Source organism: Paramormyrops kingsleyae, chromosome 12 (assembly GCF_048594095.1).
Source record: "Paramormyrops kingsleyae isolate MSU_618 chromosome 12, PKINGS_0.4, whole genome shotgun sequence".
NCBI classification, from domain to species: domain Eukaryota; kingdom Metazoa; phylum Chordata; class Actinopteri; order Osteoglossiformes; family Mormyridae; genus Paramormyrops; species Paramormyrops kingsleyae.
In genome coordinates this window covers 15,446,405-15,461,075 of record NC_132808.1, presented here as the reverse complement: position 1 = coordinate 15,461,075, position 14,671 = coordinate 15,446,405, and the positions used below count along the sequence as shown (strand labels likewise).

The following is a 14,671-nucleotide window of genomic DNA, read 5'->3' as shown; positions in this document are numbered from 1 at the left end:
GAACCGCCCCTGTGCAAGGCCCATGTCCCTGAGAAATGCTCCATGGGATAAATAGCTTACTTTGCACTCTGACCCCATTTGTCACTTTCACCTGTATATGTGTGTAAGTCTTTAAAGAAGAGAAAGATGGGACAGGAAAAAAAATCCATTGTAGTTGTGGAAATAAAGCTCTATTCCTTAAAAACCTGCAGTTTAATCTTTAAACAGCCCTCTCAGCCTCCTGCTGCACATTGCTATAGACACCAAAGCGGTGACCTTGTTTTCTTGATCATCAGTGAATGTGGTCAGTGAGGGTCAGGGTAAGCAGAGTGAGAAAATGTGGCGACACTGACATACATACACCTCTAATTCAGCTACTGTTATAATCACTAAAGTAAGAGTCCTCATTACAAACATGATCAAACAGAAAATATTATAAAACACTGTTGAATATAAATGTGGAGAAACTGTGCCCATTTTAGCCATAAAGAGTTTGCAGGCTGGTAAAAATATATTATTTGAAGATATGTATCTCATAACTTTCATGCTAATATTTGCTTTGTATCAGACCCTCCTCATACATGTTATCTTTAGGATCCACTGACCCAACTAGTAAATGACACTGAGATGTGATATGAATTAATATTTTCAATTTACAGTGACCTTCCAATAGAAGTATTGTTACCATGGTGTGTAAACTGGGGGTAAACAGGCTGCTGTGTACAGGGATACAGGGATACAGGATGCCTATAGTCTGCCACCTAGTGGTGCAGTTCCCTCTGTCTCTGCCCCTTGGACATGCTCTCTTTGCCTGTAATGAAAGAGCCATGGACATTCAGGTGATGATGTAAATGGATGATAAATATTATGACTAATAAATGCTGCGATGAGGTGAATTGATTGGCTGCTTTACTTACCTGTAGAATCTCTCCCTGAGGTGGACAGTGATGACAGCGGACACCATGATGATCAGACCCACAGAGAACACCACCATCTTCAGCAGACACGGCGAGAAGCCAACAGGGGGCGCTAGAGGGGTCAGAACTACAGTATATAGTGAGGGAGATGGGAAGAAAACCTCTCTGAGTATTTCCTACATCCTCTGCATTCACAGCTTGCACATGCATGTATGAGACATAGACCTCTTATTTTTATGGTTCATCATCTTAGGTGTGTGTAGACTATTATTATTATTAAGGGTCCAAAGCACAAAGTGCATTGGACCATTTTTGTATTTCTTAGGATTATTATTATTTTCCTGCCCAAAAACTGAATGTGCAGCCTAATCCGTAAGACCAAGGCCAACCGTTTTTGGTAGGATGATGTCAATTCCTACCCACTACTCAGACCCTCTGACCCAAGCCAGTCAGTCAGTCATACACTTTTCTGCCAATATCTCCTGTCATGTTAGTCCTACAATCGAAATTCTTTTTTTTTCTACAGATGCAGGCAGATGTTCCCTACAACTTTTAGAGTGAAACTATTAGGCTCCGCCTACTTAGATTTTTTTGCTAATTTGCATAATTCACAAAACTGACTTCTGCCTTAAAGTCCTACACTATCTGACCAAATCAGACAAATTAGGTGTCAAACTGACCAGTCCTCTGACCTGATCAATAGATATTCAAGAAAGTCTGACATTTGTCAATTGTACGGCCACCAGCCACGCCCAAATCACACCTAAATTTGGCCAGTTTCAGTCTGACTGCTATAACGTCTCCCTGCCTTATCCTACCTTAACCAAACTTACAATCCTACCTCCCTGCTCCATTCTCTGGACACCATACAAAGCAGCCCGCATTTAGTCAATAGGGGGCGCTACAAATACCTACTTCCAATATCTCCTGAACTGCTTGGCCTATCCAAGTGAAATTTAGTACATGTGTACTATGGCCAAGCCTGAGGTCAGACCCATAGTATGGCCATCATAAGTCATACAATGGTGGCCATAATTAGCCAATGAAAATCAAGCATGCATTTCACAGGACTAACAATCACAAATCTCAACTAAATCTAGATGATCTATGTATCTAGAGACCCTGACCTCACCCTGGTAAGGGTACCCCAGTCTGCCAGATGGGGGCACTAGAGTGACAACTTTTGCGTTTCTGCCTATTTCTCCAGAACTGTCAAGCCTACAGTTGACATTTATTACCAGGCCAATTCAGTATGACATGCCAAATCAAACAACATATAGAACTTGGTTATCCATCTTTGCGTTTTTGCATAATTTATATAGGTCTGAAAACAGGACTTTTTGTTAACCTCTTAGGATTTTCTCCCAACCTACTGTACATAAGTCTGGTATCATTTAAATCAGGAGACAGTCCTTATAAATAATTATTAAAAAAATCCTAAACTTTCCATGAGGTACGGCTACCAGCCATACCCAGACCATACAGGTGCCACACCCATTTCAACCAGTCAGCTGTATCTCAGGCCTGCCTCAGCCAATCATCACCAAACTTGAATATATTTTATAGAACAGTACTGGGGAAGGGCCCTCCAAATGTCAGTCTATGCTGATTGGTCAAACGGGGCCACTACAGAAATATAACATGTCTGTATAAACCTGGAAAATCAGTTCAACTTACATTTTTCTCATTTCTGTTCCAGTGACATATTACTGGTTAAAATCTTTTGTACTGCACGTTCTGTGAGTCATGCCAAATCAAGATATATACAAGGCCAATGATAGTCATTTGCATTCTCTTGTTATGTTTAAGAACTTAATAAATAACATATTGCTATAACTCCTACAATGTCCAGCCCAAGTAGGTCATTCTGGTAGTAGATCAATCAGGACACTGCCCTTATGGATGATTCATAAAAATAACTTGACCCACCTGTATGCTATGGCCACCAGCTATACCTAACCTGCACCATTTCCATGCTCATTTCAATAAACCACCTTAATCTCAGCCATGCTTCAGCCAATCCTCACCAAATATGACCCACTAATGTAGCACTGGACCCCAGACAGACCCTTCAAATTTGGTGCGAATCGGTCAAATGGGGGCGCTACAGCTACTGCCCATATACGTCTAAGACCCACCTTAGCAAATTAAGCTGAAATGTCCTTCTTTCTCATAAAACCTTCAAGGAATTGTTACCTTTCCCTTCAGCTGACTCCATATTTTTAATTTCCTTTCATTTTTCACCCATTTGCCTCATACAACATTATCAAACTTCATTTACAAATGAGAAGGCCTGAAAGTATTGAATAGTATTTATCAAATGGAGCGCTGACTCCACCTGCTGACCAAACCATTTCCATGCCCATTTCAATCAAACAGCTAAATCTCAGGTAAGCTTCATCCAATGACCCACTGATTTATCACTGGCCCACAGACAGACCCTCCACCTTTCGTGCTGATCGGTCAAACGGGGATGCTACGGCCAATGCCCAAATATGTCTAAGACCCACGTTGGCTAATGCAGCTGAAATAATCTTATTTCTCATCAAACATTCAAAGATAGATCACCTTTCCCTTCATCTGAGTCCATATTTTTAAATCGCTTTCATTTTCCTGCCATTTGACTTTTAGAAATGCATCAAATTCAGTGATACTTCAGGCTGTGTACACTGCAGCAATTGCAATATTTTCCAACAGCTAGTCACCATATTTCCCCTCTGTTTCTCATCTACCCTTTTCCCTTTATCTTACCTTGATGAACATTTATACTGTAATGTCCTAATGTCAGGTCTCATCCTATCATAGTCCTATTTCCTATTTTCTGACTATTTAAATGCATTGGCCATCAGTTACAGTCTGTACTTCATTTCCCATAATTATAGTGAACTTCTAATTTTATGCCATTCACTCCATTCCTCCCCATTGCTTCTGTCCATTAGCTTTGGACCCGCTTGTCACTGCTTGCAGTTACCTTTATTATTATTATTATTATTGATCTATGTGTCCATAAAACATTATTAAAGAGGTCCCCCCATGTCCAATTTATTTTTTATTATAAATCAATGACTATTCGAGTATTTGAAAATCTTGACTCATCCCTAATGCATAGAATATCTCATTTTAGTTTTAAACAAAAAAACTAACAAAAAAACCTTGCATAGGCATTAATACCACTGCATCACTGTGCCACCCCCTGATGAGGTGAGTGTCTGTGTTAATTGTGAGTTTTATCAGCGTGGATGGATGGATGTGAAACACAGAAGTGTAGGACACATCTGACCTTGTGTGGAAGCCATTGTCATTTAATACCAGCAGGTATCCTGCTGACAGTCATGGTCACTGACCTGCTCCATCTTCTATCTAATCCTTATCTTTTTATCATGCTCACTGACAATTGCTTACACATAACTTAACTTAACTTAACTTATGTGTGCCCTTGTGTTACCTGTGGTTTGATCACCTGTGGGGATGCACCTCACTGTATGATTGCGGGACATCTGACTGGCAGCATTAGCAGCAGTGCAGGTGATGGTGACATTGCCCTCTGTTGGTGAAAGAAAGAAATGCAGCCTGGAGCTGCTCTCTGTCTGATCCCTCATCCTCCAGGTGTAAGAGGGTCTTAGGCCTCCTGATGAGTTGCACACCAAACGCACTGCGCAGGTGTGGTTCTCTGGATCCCAGGTGTATTCTGGCTGTATCCACACTGATGTTATGGGCTCTAATGAATAAGTACAGAAAAATGATGCTGTCAATATTTATACAGGTAATAACTTGATTGCAGGTCAGTGCAGGGGCTCAGTGGGCAGCACAGTGACCTCGGGCCTCCAGGATTGTAGGATGTTACATGTGATTCTACCAGACACTCCAACTTCATTCCTCAGTATAACCTGGCATCACTAAGCTACCCTCAGTATTTTACTGTAGGTGTGTCCTGTGTGATGGACTCGCCTCCCAACCAGTGTGTCCCTTCACTTAGGCTGCCCTGTGTCTCCTCACTGCAGATGAGCAGTTATGGAAAATGGAAGGATGGATAAGATGGTGTTTCTCCTAAACTTCACATCATCCATCCTACTTTCTTATCCTGGTTAGTGTCACAGGGAGCTTGAGCCTATCTATGCAACACAGGGTACAAGGCTGGGTATATGAGCTTTACAACAATACAGATAAAATTACAAACACAACACTGAGCACCTCTCTAAGATGGGCAAATATATAATTGTTTGAATAGTCATGTAATAATGTTTAGTATACCTAAATACACAGATTCATTCACTTATAGTACATGCATGTGAAATATCTTACCATTAACCTGCAGCTGGATTTTATATGCGGGAATCTGTGAACCATCTTCCTTCATTCCTACACGCTGATACTCCCCACTGTCCTCCAGTCTCAGCTCCCTCACAGTTAGATAGAAGTCAGGGCTCAGCTGCAGTCGTCCTTTGAACTGAGCATGAAGATTTACTTTTGCTTGCCCACTGGACATTTCAGCTATGAACCTTCCATTAAACCTCCATTTCAGAAAGTCGAAGTCTTTTACTTTCAGACTCCCCAGGACTGAAGGCAGCTCCACTGTCCCTCCCACGCTGCCATTTACTGTCAGATCAACAGCAACACAAACACCTGCAATAAGAAGCAAAGCACTGAATTCTGATTCTGACACTGACCAGAAGCATAAGCAAACCTTGTACTTTAACTATTTCGGTTTATAAAAGTTGCTGTTCATCTGATATCACTCTAGAGGTGCTTGTACCACACTGACCATGCAGCACATGAAGCTGACAGAAACTTACATTCCTCCAGCATTCTGCTGTTTGTTTATACATATGCAGAGTTAGTAGAGAAACGTACCACTAGTGGTTAATCACACTATTATTTAATGTATAAAATTCACATAAGAAGCAGAATGAATTTTATATAACTGCTTATTGTCATGCCCACACCACGAGCCAGCTAACAGCTAACAGCTAAGGGGCCGCACCTGTGCCCGACCCGCTAATAGAGGGCTCTCTCCCTCTGCACAGCGCGAGCCAGCTAACAGCTAACAGCTAAGGGGCCGCACCTGTGTCCGACCCGCTAATAGAGGGCTCTCTCCCTCTGCACAGCGCGAGCCAGCTAACAGCTAACAGCTAAGGGGCCGCACCTGTGTCCGACCCGCTAATAGAGGGCTCTCTCCCTCTGCACAGCGCGAGCCAGCTAACAGCTAACAGCTAAGGGGCCGCACCTGTGTCCGCCCCGCTAATAGAGGGCTCTCTCCCTCTGCACAGCGCGAGCCAGCTAACAGCTAAGGGGCCGCACCTGTGTCCGCCCCGCTAATAGAGGGCTCTCTCCCTCTGCACAGCGCGAGCCAGCTAACAGCTAACAGCTAAGGGGCCGCACCTGTGTCCGCCCCGCTAATAGAGGGCTCTCTCCCTCTGCACAGCGCGAGCCAGCTAACAGCTAACAGCTAAGGGGCCGCACCTGTGTCCGACCCGCTAATAGAGGGCTCTCTCCCTCTGCACAGCGCGAGCCAGCTAACAGCTAACAGCTAAGGGGCCGCACCTGTGTCCGCCCCGCTAATAGAGGGCTCTCTCCCTCTGCACAGGGAGTCGTAGCCCCTCAGCTGTTGTCTGGCTCGTGATGTGGGTGTGACACTTATTCTACAGCAGGCCTCTCTTCCTTCTTTTTTTTCATTGCGCCCCAATCATGAAACAAACTGGTGTAAGAAAGTTGATAAGATGATAAAAAGCAACATATACTGTATATCTGTTCTTAAAAGCACAATTGCATTTAGATACAGCAATATTTAGCTGTACCTAAATGCCATTGTGCTTCAGGATGTTACACTTCTCTAGGCTGACCCAACAGACCCTATAAAGTCCAAAAACAGGCATATAGGTGAATCGGTCTCTCTAAATTACCCTTAGTGTTTGAGTGTGAGGACCTGACATCCTGTCCCTGTGATCACAGGGATCAGCACCAGGGTCAACATGATAAGTGGTGCAGCACTGGAAGAATGTCAGTATGCCATCAGTTTAACCAGCATGCAAAGTACTATATACATATCCTTAGTTTAAACATGTAAGATCTAGTTATTTTATTGAATACTGTTCTGTAATTTTTCAACAAATAGCTACAGAAACAGGCTGTAACCGCTTGTCATCCTGTTAACAAGCAACTGTATTCATACTGGCTGTAGCTCTGATGATCAGCTTTCAGTTACGTTACCATAGTAACCCCCACTAAAGAAATTCCCAAATAAACTCAGCAGTATGGTGTTACATGGTTTGGGTTATGGAGATAATTAATTAGCTTGGTTGTTTGCTGACTGTTTTTTTATATATTACGTATAGGTAATCATTTTATGCTAAGCTAAAGTCTGGACATGCAGTTTCTCCCATTCTCTGACTCGTTAAGGAGTTCTTTTTTCTTTTATTTTGAGAACATTATAATGGTCAATGGGGGACACATTCATTATTTCCCAGTCCTCTGCAGAGAATTATGTGACATTTGTGGATTTACCAGTATGTTACTCTTTGTCACAGTCCTATCATATCATGTGTTATTTGATATGTGTCTTCATGGCCAGACATAATGTGGCTTTAAAACCACCCAATCAGTTTTACTTTTGACCTTGATGTAGACTGAGTATTTGCTTTTGATATGCTATTTTAAGTCTTTTACCAAATAATGTTCAAAAACATAAACATTTTACTACTGCAAGTTCATAACATCACCTGCTACCACTTCAGTCACTCTGTTATACATGTAGATATTATACATATCAGTATATAAATAACAAACAGAAGACATATGAAATTCTTTGTGAAATTGCTCAATTTGCAAACAAACTCAAAATACAACCAAGAAACTGAATTCTATCAAAAAAAGCCATAACATTCCAACTTCTTTCCGGAACATAACAGGCATCACAAGATAAGAAATCAGCAAACAATGAAATTTTTCTCTTATCAATTCAATTTATTTTTATATAGCGCCTTTCACAACAAGGTTGTCCCAAAGTGCTTTACAGGGTTGTGTGTGTTATCCCATCAACAAGTGGCAGTTGCCAATGATTCCACAATAATCACAATTAAAAGCAGTTTAAATCTTACCAGAAATGAGTAGGAGACGTGTTAAGATGAGCATTACTGCATGTCACTACACTGAACCGTTTCCTGCACTTTTCTGCAAGTTGTGGTATCTAGTGATCAGCACAAAAAAGCTACTTCCTTGTCTGACAGCCATGGCTTAAAAAATTGACCTATAAATACCAGCAGGAAAGTATTTGTATTTCTCCATCGCTGTCTTTGGATTCTATATGTGCATTTCTTAATGGAAATGTTCACTTCAATAAACGATCATTTAGTAATATGTCCTATAAATGCCCAGTCTATAAGAATCTATAAACACATCAGTAATGGTCACGTTGGGAAGCAGGAACAAAGTGACGATCCACACAAGGGCTTGTGATTTAAATGAGGAGGCACTGATATACACAAAAATATCAATAAATGCCAGCTGAAAAGTGTGTGTATTTCTTCATTATTGTTTTTGAATTCTGTGTGTTTCTTAATGGAAATGTTCTGTTCAATATGAGGGTCGAATGAGAGGCAGGTGTGAGTAATAGAGAGAAGCGGGAGGAACCTGAATGGCCAGTAGCGACCACTGCTGGCCATATGGGAACATGACAGACAGATCCTGACAGTACCACCCCCCTGGTCATGTGCACACCAGGAACAGACAGGACACTGAACAGGACAGACATCAAACAGGGCTGAGAATATGGGAAAAAACACCAGTCATCAACGGGACCGAGGGAACAGGAAAGACGAGGACAGGGGCAGTGGCCAAGGGGGGAGGACAGACAGAATCAAAACACCAGAGCAGAGCAGACAGAAAGAGGAACACTAAGAGCAGGAATGGAAGAACAGGACTTGGTGGCACAGACAGGGAGACAAGGCAGAAAGGAGAAAGGAACAGTATTCGAGGACCAGAAAGATGATATGGAGTTTGGATAGAAAGGGCACAGACTGGGGTAAAACAGAGGCAAAAAAGGACGTCAGAACAGGAAGTGAGGAGTAAATGGCGGAAGCGGAAATCTCCTGGATTGCCCCCGAAGCCTTGGGGAGCCAGCCAATGGTTGCTACTGGTTCATCCCACCGATGTGGTCCAAAGGATCCTGGGCCCAGTGTGTAGGCAAGGTCATGGAAGGGCCAGAGGAGGAAAGCCATGAGGATGCTGGCCCTGCTGTGTTCAGACGAGCTGGAAGATGGTGACTATCCCAGGGATCTCCCATATTGTCCCCGGGGTGGCAGATTCCCTGGAACTGGAAAACATGGGATTCCTGCCGGACCTCATTACCAGGCAAATGGGGGCACATGCCAAGATGGATGGATGGATTGATGGTTCTGGACCCAGAACAATGCTCACAGGGTCCCACTCTAGATCCTCCAGTAGGGTATCCTCCAGATTCTCCCGTGTTGAGCTGGTCGATGAGGGAGCTACTGGAGCTGGAACTGGACCTTAGTAGGTTCCACTGGGGTGCCAGGGATCACCAAGCAAATTGCAGGGGGAGACAGAAAGGAGCCTCAGTTGGCCTCTGGTCCTCACAGAGGAGCACACAGGGCGAGACCATGCAAGCCAGGGGGCCACGGAGAATGCGGGTCTTGGACGGGGAACCGGAACACCAGGGCCAGGACTGATGATGAACCAGGGAGTGTGTTGGGAGTCAGCTGTCTATGATGCAGCGGACAAGACTTCAGGGCCCAGTGGAGTGGACAGGACTTCCACCTACGGAGAGCCGGCGGGCTGAGCTGACACTTCTCGCTGTGGGAAAGCGGTGGGGGGAGCAGTGGGCTCTAGCCGTGGGAAAGCAGCTAGCAACAATGATTTCCATTGTTATAGGACAACTGGAAGTATTACATTATAATGCAAAAAATATTTTGCTTTCAAAAACACATTAGGTGATTAATGTTAAAGAAAAGTATAATACAAAGGTGACCCATCAGAGTAAGATTAAGGCTGAAGGAAACTGCACAACATGACCAGCTGACAATTATTAATAGGACAGTAACAGGAAACATGGCCAAGCCCATAGCAGTGCCTGACTTGAAAGTTTTATACAGGAAGTTACTGTGTTAGCATCAGTGTTCCTAGGTGAGCTTGTGGTTTCCCTGTAAGTGTTAGCAGAGCCACGTCTCAGCTTCATGCTTCACCTCAGCCCCCCTTATAGAAACTATATAATCACTAAGATCTAGCAACAGGAATGGCGTGTCTGCAGTGGACCCCTAAACAGACTCTGTGTCTGACCCACACAACTGGCATCACTTCCTGTGACTTGCTGATGGGAACTGTCGAAAGATGCACTTTTTGCAACATACAATGTACATGTTCCAGTGTAATAGCATGCAGCACAAAATGACAGTATATAGTGGTAGCATAAAAAGGGCAAAACATTCAGACTATATGACAGTTCTAATCACATATAGCGCTTCATAACTAAGTATTCACTATCTGTAGTAGTGAGTTTGTAAGTCATTTTCCTGCAGGTTAGTAGGTCATTTTGCAGTCATATTAAAGGGGAAGTTCCGATTTTTAATGTCAGCCCACCAGTGTTAAACTAGCAGTGACATGGACAAAGAAGCTAACAATTTACACAACACTCATACTATGCTAACGGGATTCTAATGAAAACATATGCAGTCCACAGTAAAACATCGCATTGGTTTAACCAGGGCTCTCAAGTCTCACACATTGGCCATGAGACACACATTTCAACCAGTTCCCACGCTGACACGCCACACCTTGTCTTTCTTAATGCCCTTCAAGATGTCTCACTATATAGAATTAAAGGATGATGCGCAGGCACACGGAGTAGAGCTTTCTGTGGAGTTTATAACTGTCCCGAGTTATACAGAGTTAATAGCTACCTACCAGCCAATCAGAAAATAGCATTTGTTGTTTCCGGGTAAATTCCAAAATAAATGACGTGAGATCCAACTGCAAGCATGTTATTACATGGATGCATGGACAGATGGACTGCAGAAATGATGGAAGTTAGCAAGATCTGATGAATGCAGTAGGCATGGATCTCAAGTCTCATGCTTTGACTATGAAACATACTTTTCGCCCAAAGTGAATCTCACTCCAAACATTTGATGAAGCTTGAGAGCCTCGGTTATAATACTTACTATTTACAATGTAAATACACAGGTACACATATTAAATTACAGATTACACATACAATTAGCGTGGTGCAATATGCCATTAATCCTCACCAACTTGCCCAGCGGCATCACATTTTGTGATGAGGGGTCAGCAGTCCCTGCCACCCCCAAGTCTAAAAGTCCCTTAACAGCCACAGAGACTGGTGGTGTGATAGCTGCCCATGTGTCACAGTCCCCATAGTTGCCTGTGTACCTTCCTTTCCTAGTGCATCCTCATCCATATCTGCTGTAGGGAGGTGAGATGGGCCCAGGGTGTGGTTTGGTGCCAGTCAGTCTGCGTGTAGGACCACAGCCTTCCATCACGTGGGCAGCTGCAGGCAATGAACAGCATTGGAGAGCTGCTTGAGGAGCTCATCTGGTCCTGTATAAGCTGTCCAGCTTGGGTGGCCACTCCTTCATGTGGATGGGGCAGTACAGCCAAACTGAGTCCCCGACGCCAATATCCTGCCCCTGGTTACACACATTGTAGGTGGGCATCTGTCAAGCAGTCGCTGTGCCTTGGTGCTGTTGACCCTCAGACGCTCCCAGTGGCACCACAGGTATTCCATACCTGGCCTCTTCACTACCTCTGGTTCTGTGGGTGGCCAGAACAGCAAGGGCGCTCTTCCACTGCACCAGGTGCCAATCTTTTGGTACTTCAAGAAAGTAAGATATTAGCAGCTAGGAAATAGAGGCTATCGATTGCCAGTGGCTGCAGGTGGAGTAGGCAAGTGACCCAGTGCTGGCCTGAGTCAGGGTTGGCGGTAGACACGGATGCCACCCAGAGACCATGGCTCTCTGATCACAATGGGGGGCCTTCGAGAAGCTCGATGCACTGCTGCATCAGTGGTGGCACTATCTGGATGGTGATCAACATCAGCTGCAGCTGATGGTGTCCCACAGTCTCAACCGCACAGTCCCACAGGTAGTGCATGGCGTGACTGGAGTTTTGGAGTGACAAAGACACTGGGGAAGCCGCTTCTATTTGCCCAGCTTCAGTCAGGACATGTGTACTGCTGTGATCTGGTCACCACCCAGAAGGGCCCAAGCCACCAGTCCTGAGCATTGCTGCAGACATCAGCATCAGACATCTGACAGCGTTGCTCTCAGAAAGCCTCATTTCTCCACCCTCATCTCCAGGATTCCTGATCCCTTGAGAATTGTGGATAGACATTATAGTCTGTCATGATCAGCGATCGGCGAGCAGGCAGTGGAGGCGAGAGCAGCCAGGTTAACAGAAGAACGGGGTTTATTCATGGAAGAACAGACAGGACGGGTACTCACAGGCATTAGACGACAATGACAGATCTAACTAGACGGAACTTAGACGCGGACTAAATACACAGGACAGGTTGGAATTAACTAGACATAGGTGGGAACAATCAGGAAGTAACATGAGGTAATGAGGGGGCGTGGCACACACGAGGATCGTTCGGAGCGGATCGTGACAATAGTCTAAGCAGCCGTTTCCTGCTCAGAAAGCTGCCATTGGTCTGATGTGTGAAGAAGGATTAAATTGTAATTTTGGTTTTTTGATTTGAAAATATAGGCTAGGCATAAAACCTTTAAGCTTCAGCTGACGCTATTCCAGTTTGTAAATGTTGTTGGATTTTAATGGCATGAAGATGTACATGTAATATGTGAAATCTGTCATAATGATTATGATGCCATTGTAAAAAGAATCAGCATAATTTCATTCATTTATGTTCCCCCATCCCCCCTATTGACATGCTAAAGCTACCTCCATTTACCATATATTTAGAATCACATCAGTCAGTCTGTGGTTTTCCTTTGATACAGCCTTTATTGCCCCATCAGATCACTTCTATTTGCTCTCTCTGACTGTCCATTACTGATCTACAGTATATGTATGTAAATATAGACTAAAAAAGAACAGAATGAACAAATGGCACCCAACACACAGACATATAATGAAGAGCTGATACAGATGGAGAGAGGAACTGTAGGCCGGTCACATCAGAGAGCAGGGAAAGGAGCACAGAAACCATAGGCAGCCTTTGCAGATTGAACCCCCGTATGGGGACTTTATTAACGGAGTCGAAACAGACACATGAAGGACCTCGAACAGACCATAAGGGAGTACCAACATGACAGGTGTTAATGACAGAACTGCGAAGCATACAAAGGAGAGGCACCTATATACACTGAACACTAATGACAGACTACAGGCAGGTGTACAAGATTAACATGCTAGGGCTGGAAACAATTAGGGAAACATCAGTCAGGTAACACAGGTGAGTGGAACGGAGAGAATGCGAGGGGAGAACAGGACAAGCAGCAGCAACATCTGCTGGTCAAACCAAGCAGGCAGAACACATTGTGACAAAATCCTCTCACTTGCCTGGATGATGTGTGAGGGAATAGGGGTGTTGTGTGGGAATAGGGGTGTTGTGTGGGAATCGGGGTGTTGTGAGGGAATAGGGGTGTTGTGTGGCTCTGCTGGTTAGGCCTCTGTGCTTGTGACTGAAACGGTGTTGGTTTGAATCCCATGGCAGGGATGAATAGTCACATCACCCTTCTGAACTTGAACAAGGCCCCTGAAAAATGCTCTATGGAATAAATGTCTGACCCTGTGCTCTGAGCCCAAACTTCACCCTCACCTGTATAAGTGAGCTTAGTGGGCTTAGTTTTACCTCAGGACGTTACTTAAACGAAGCAATTACTGATGATATAGATTTTTTTAATCCAGTCCAAACCTGCCTCGTCTGTAATTGTTACGAGCCTCCACCGTAACAATTCAGCAACAATTCTGTACTTCAGCGATAGCAGCCCTCTTTCACTAATAGTACTCCAGTCCCAACTATCATCTCAGTAATAAGGTCACATCTATAAAGGCACGCCTCATTTTTATAATTTGGAAAAAATATTAATATTTGGATATTATTGAATAAATACTGAGTTTTCCACATAAATGTCGGACAACCTACACTTACAACTTCTGTGACAAGGTTTTCAGTTGGTACAGAGCAGTACAACCAGTGTGTGAAATACGGGGGGGGGGGGGTCCGGCACCCCCGATTAACCCATGAGACCCCCTGAAAGCCTCAAAAGCACGATCGGTATTGCACTGCAATAGGGAGATGGGGACCCCCCCCCCCCCCCCCGAATATTGACGGGTATTTCGCACACTTAGTACAACATTACTGAGAACACTAATTTATAACCTCACAGTTATACAAAACATAAATACAGTTATGTTTGGGAGGCAAAAAGGCCAGTTCTGTTTTTGTGTTTGATGTATGTTAGACATGGGAACTGTAGGCCTTCTCTCTTGCCAGGGTGATCTGATAAGTTGGTGACTTCCTCAGCAGGTCTGGTCTTTGTGCCTGTGATCAGAAGGTCATCGGTTCAAATCCTTTGGCCAGGAGAATAGCCACATTGCCCTTGGACCTTTGTGCAAGGCCCATGTCCCTGAGAAATGCTCCATGGGATACAGTAAATAGCTTACTTTGCACTCTGACCCCATTTGTCACTTTCACCTGTATATGTGTGTAAGTCTTTAAAGAAGAGCACACAGGACAGGAAAAAAAATCCATTGTACTGTAGTTGTGGAAATAAAGCTCTATT

At 43.9% G+C, this 14,671-nt stretch overlaps 1 protein-coding gene across 4 annotated transcripts; it reads right to left on the bottom strand.

Moving 5' to 3' along the window:
• Window positions 1–154: 154 nt before the first annotated feature.
• Window positions 155–8,097, bottom strand: LOC111859290 (SLAM family member 5-like). Of its 4 annotated transcripts, none has more exons than XM_072697556.1 (5): window positions 7,991–8,097; window positions 5,199–5,519; window positions 4,342–4,614; window positions 897–1,023; window positions 155–790 (listed from the first exon to the last, which is right to left on the bottom strand). In XM_072697556.1, the coding sequence occupies exons 1-5, from the start codon at window positions 8,022–8,024 to the stop codon at window positions 727–729; spliced, it is 819 nt and encodes a 272-aa protein (XP_072553657.1). In that variant the 5' UTR covers window positions 8,025–8,097; the 3' UTR covers window positions 155–726. The 4 variants fall into 4 exon arrangements, with proteins under 4 accessions (XP_072553657.1, XP_072553658.1, XP_072553659.1 ...); XM_072697557.1 differs by having other exon boundaries at window positions 897–1,008; XM_072697558.1 differs by having other exon boundaries at window positions 4,357–4,614.
• Between the last annotated feature and the right edge of the window lie 6,574 nt (window positions 8,098–14,671).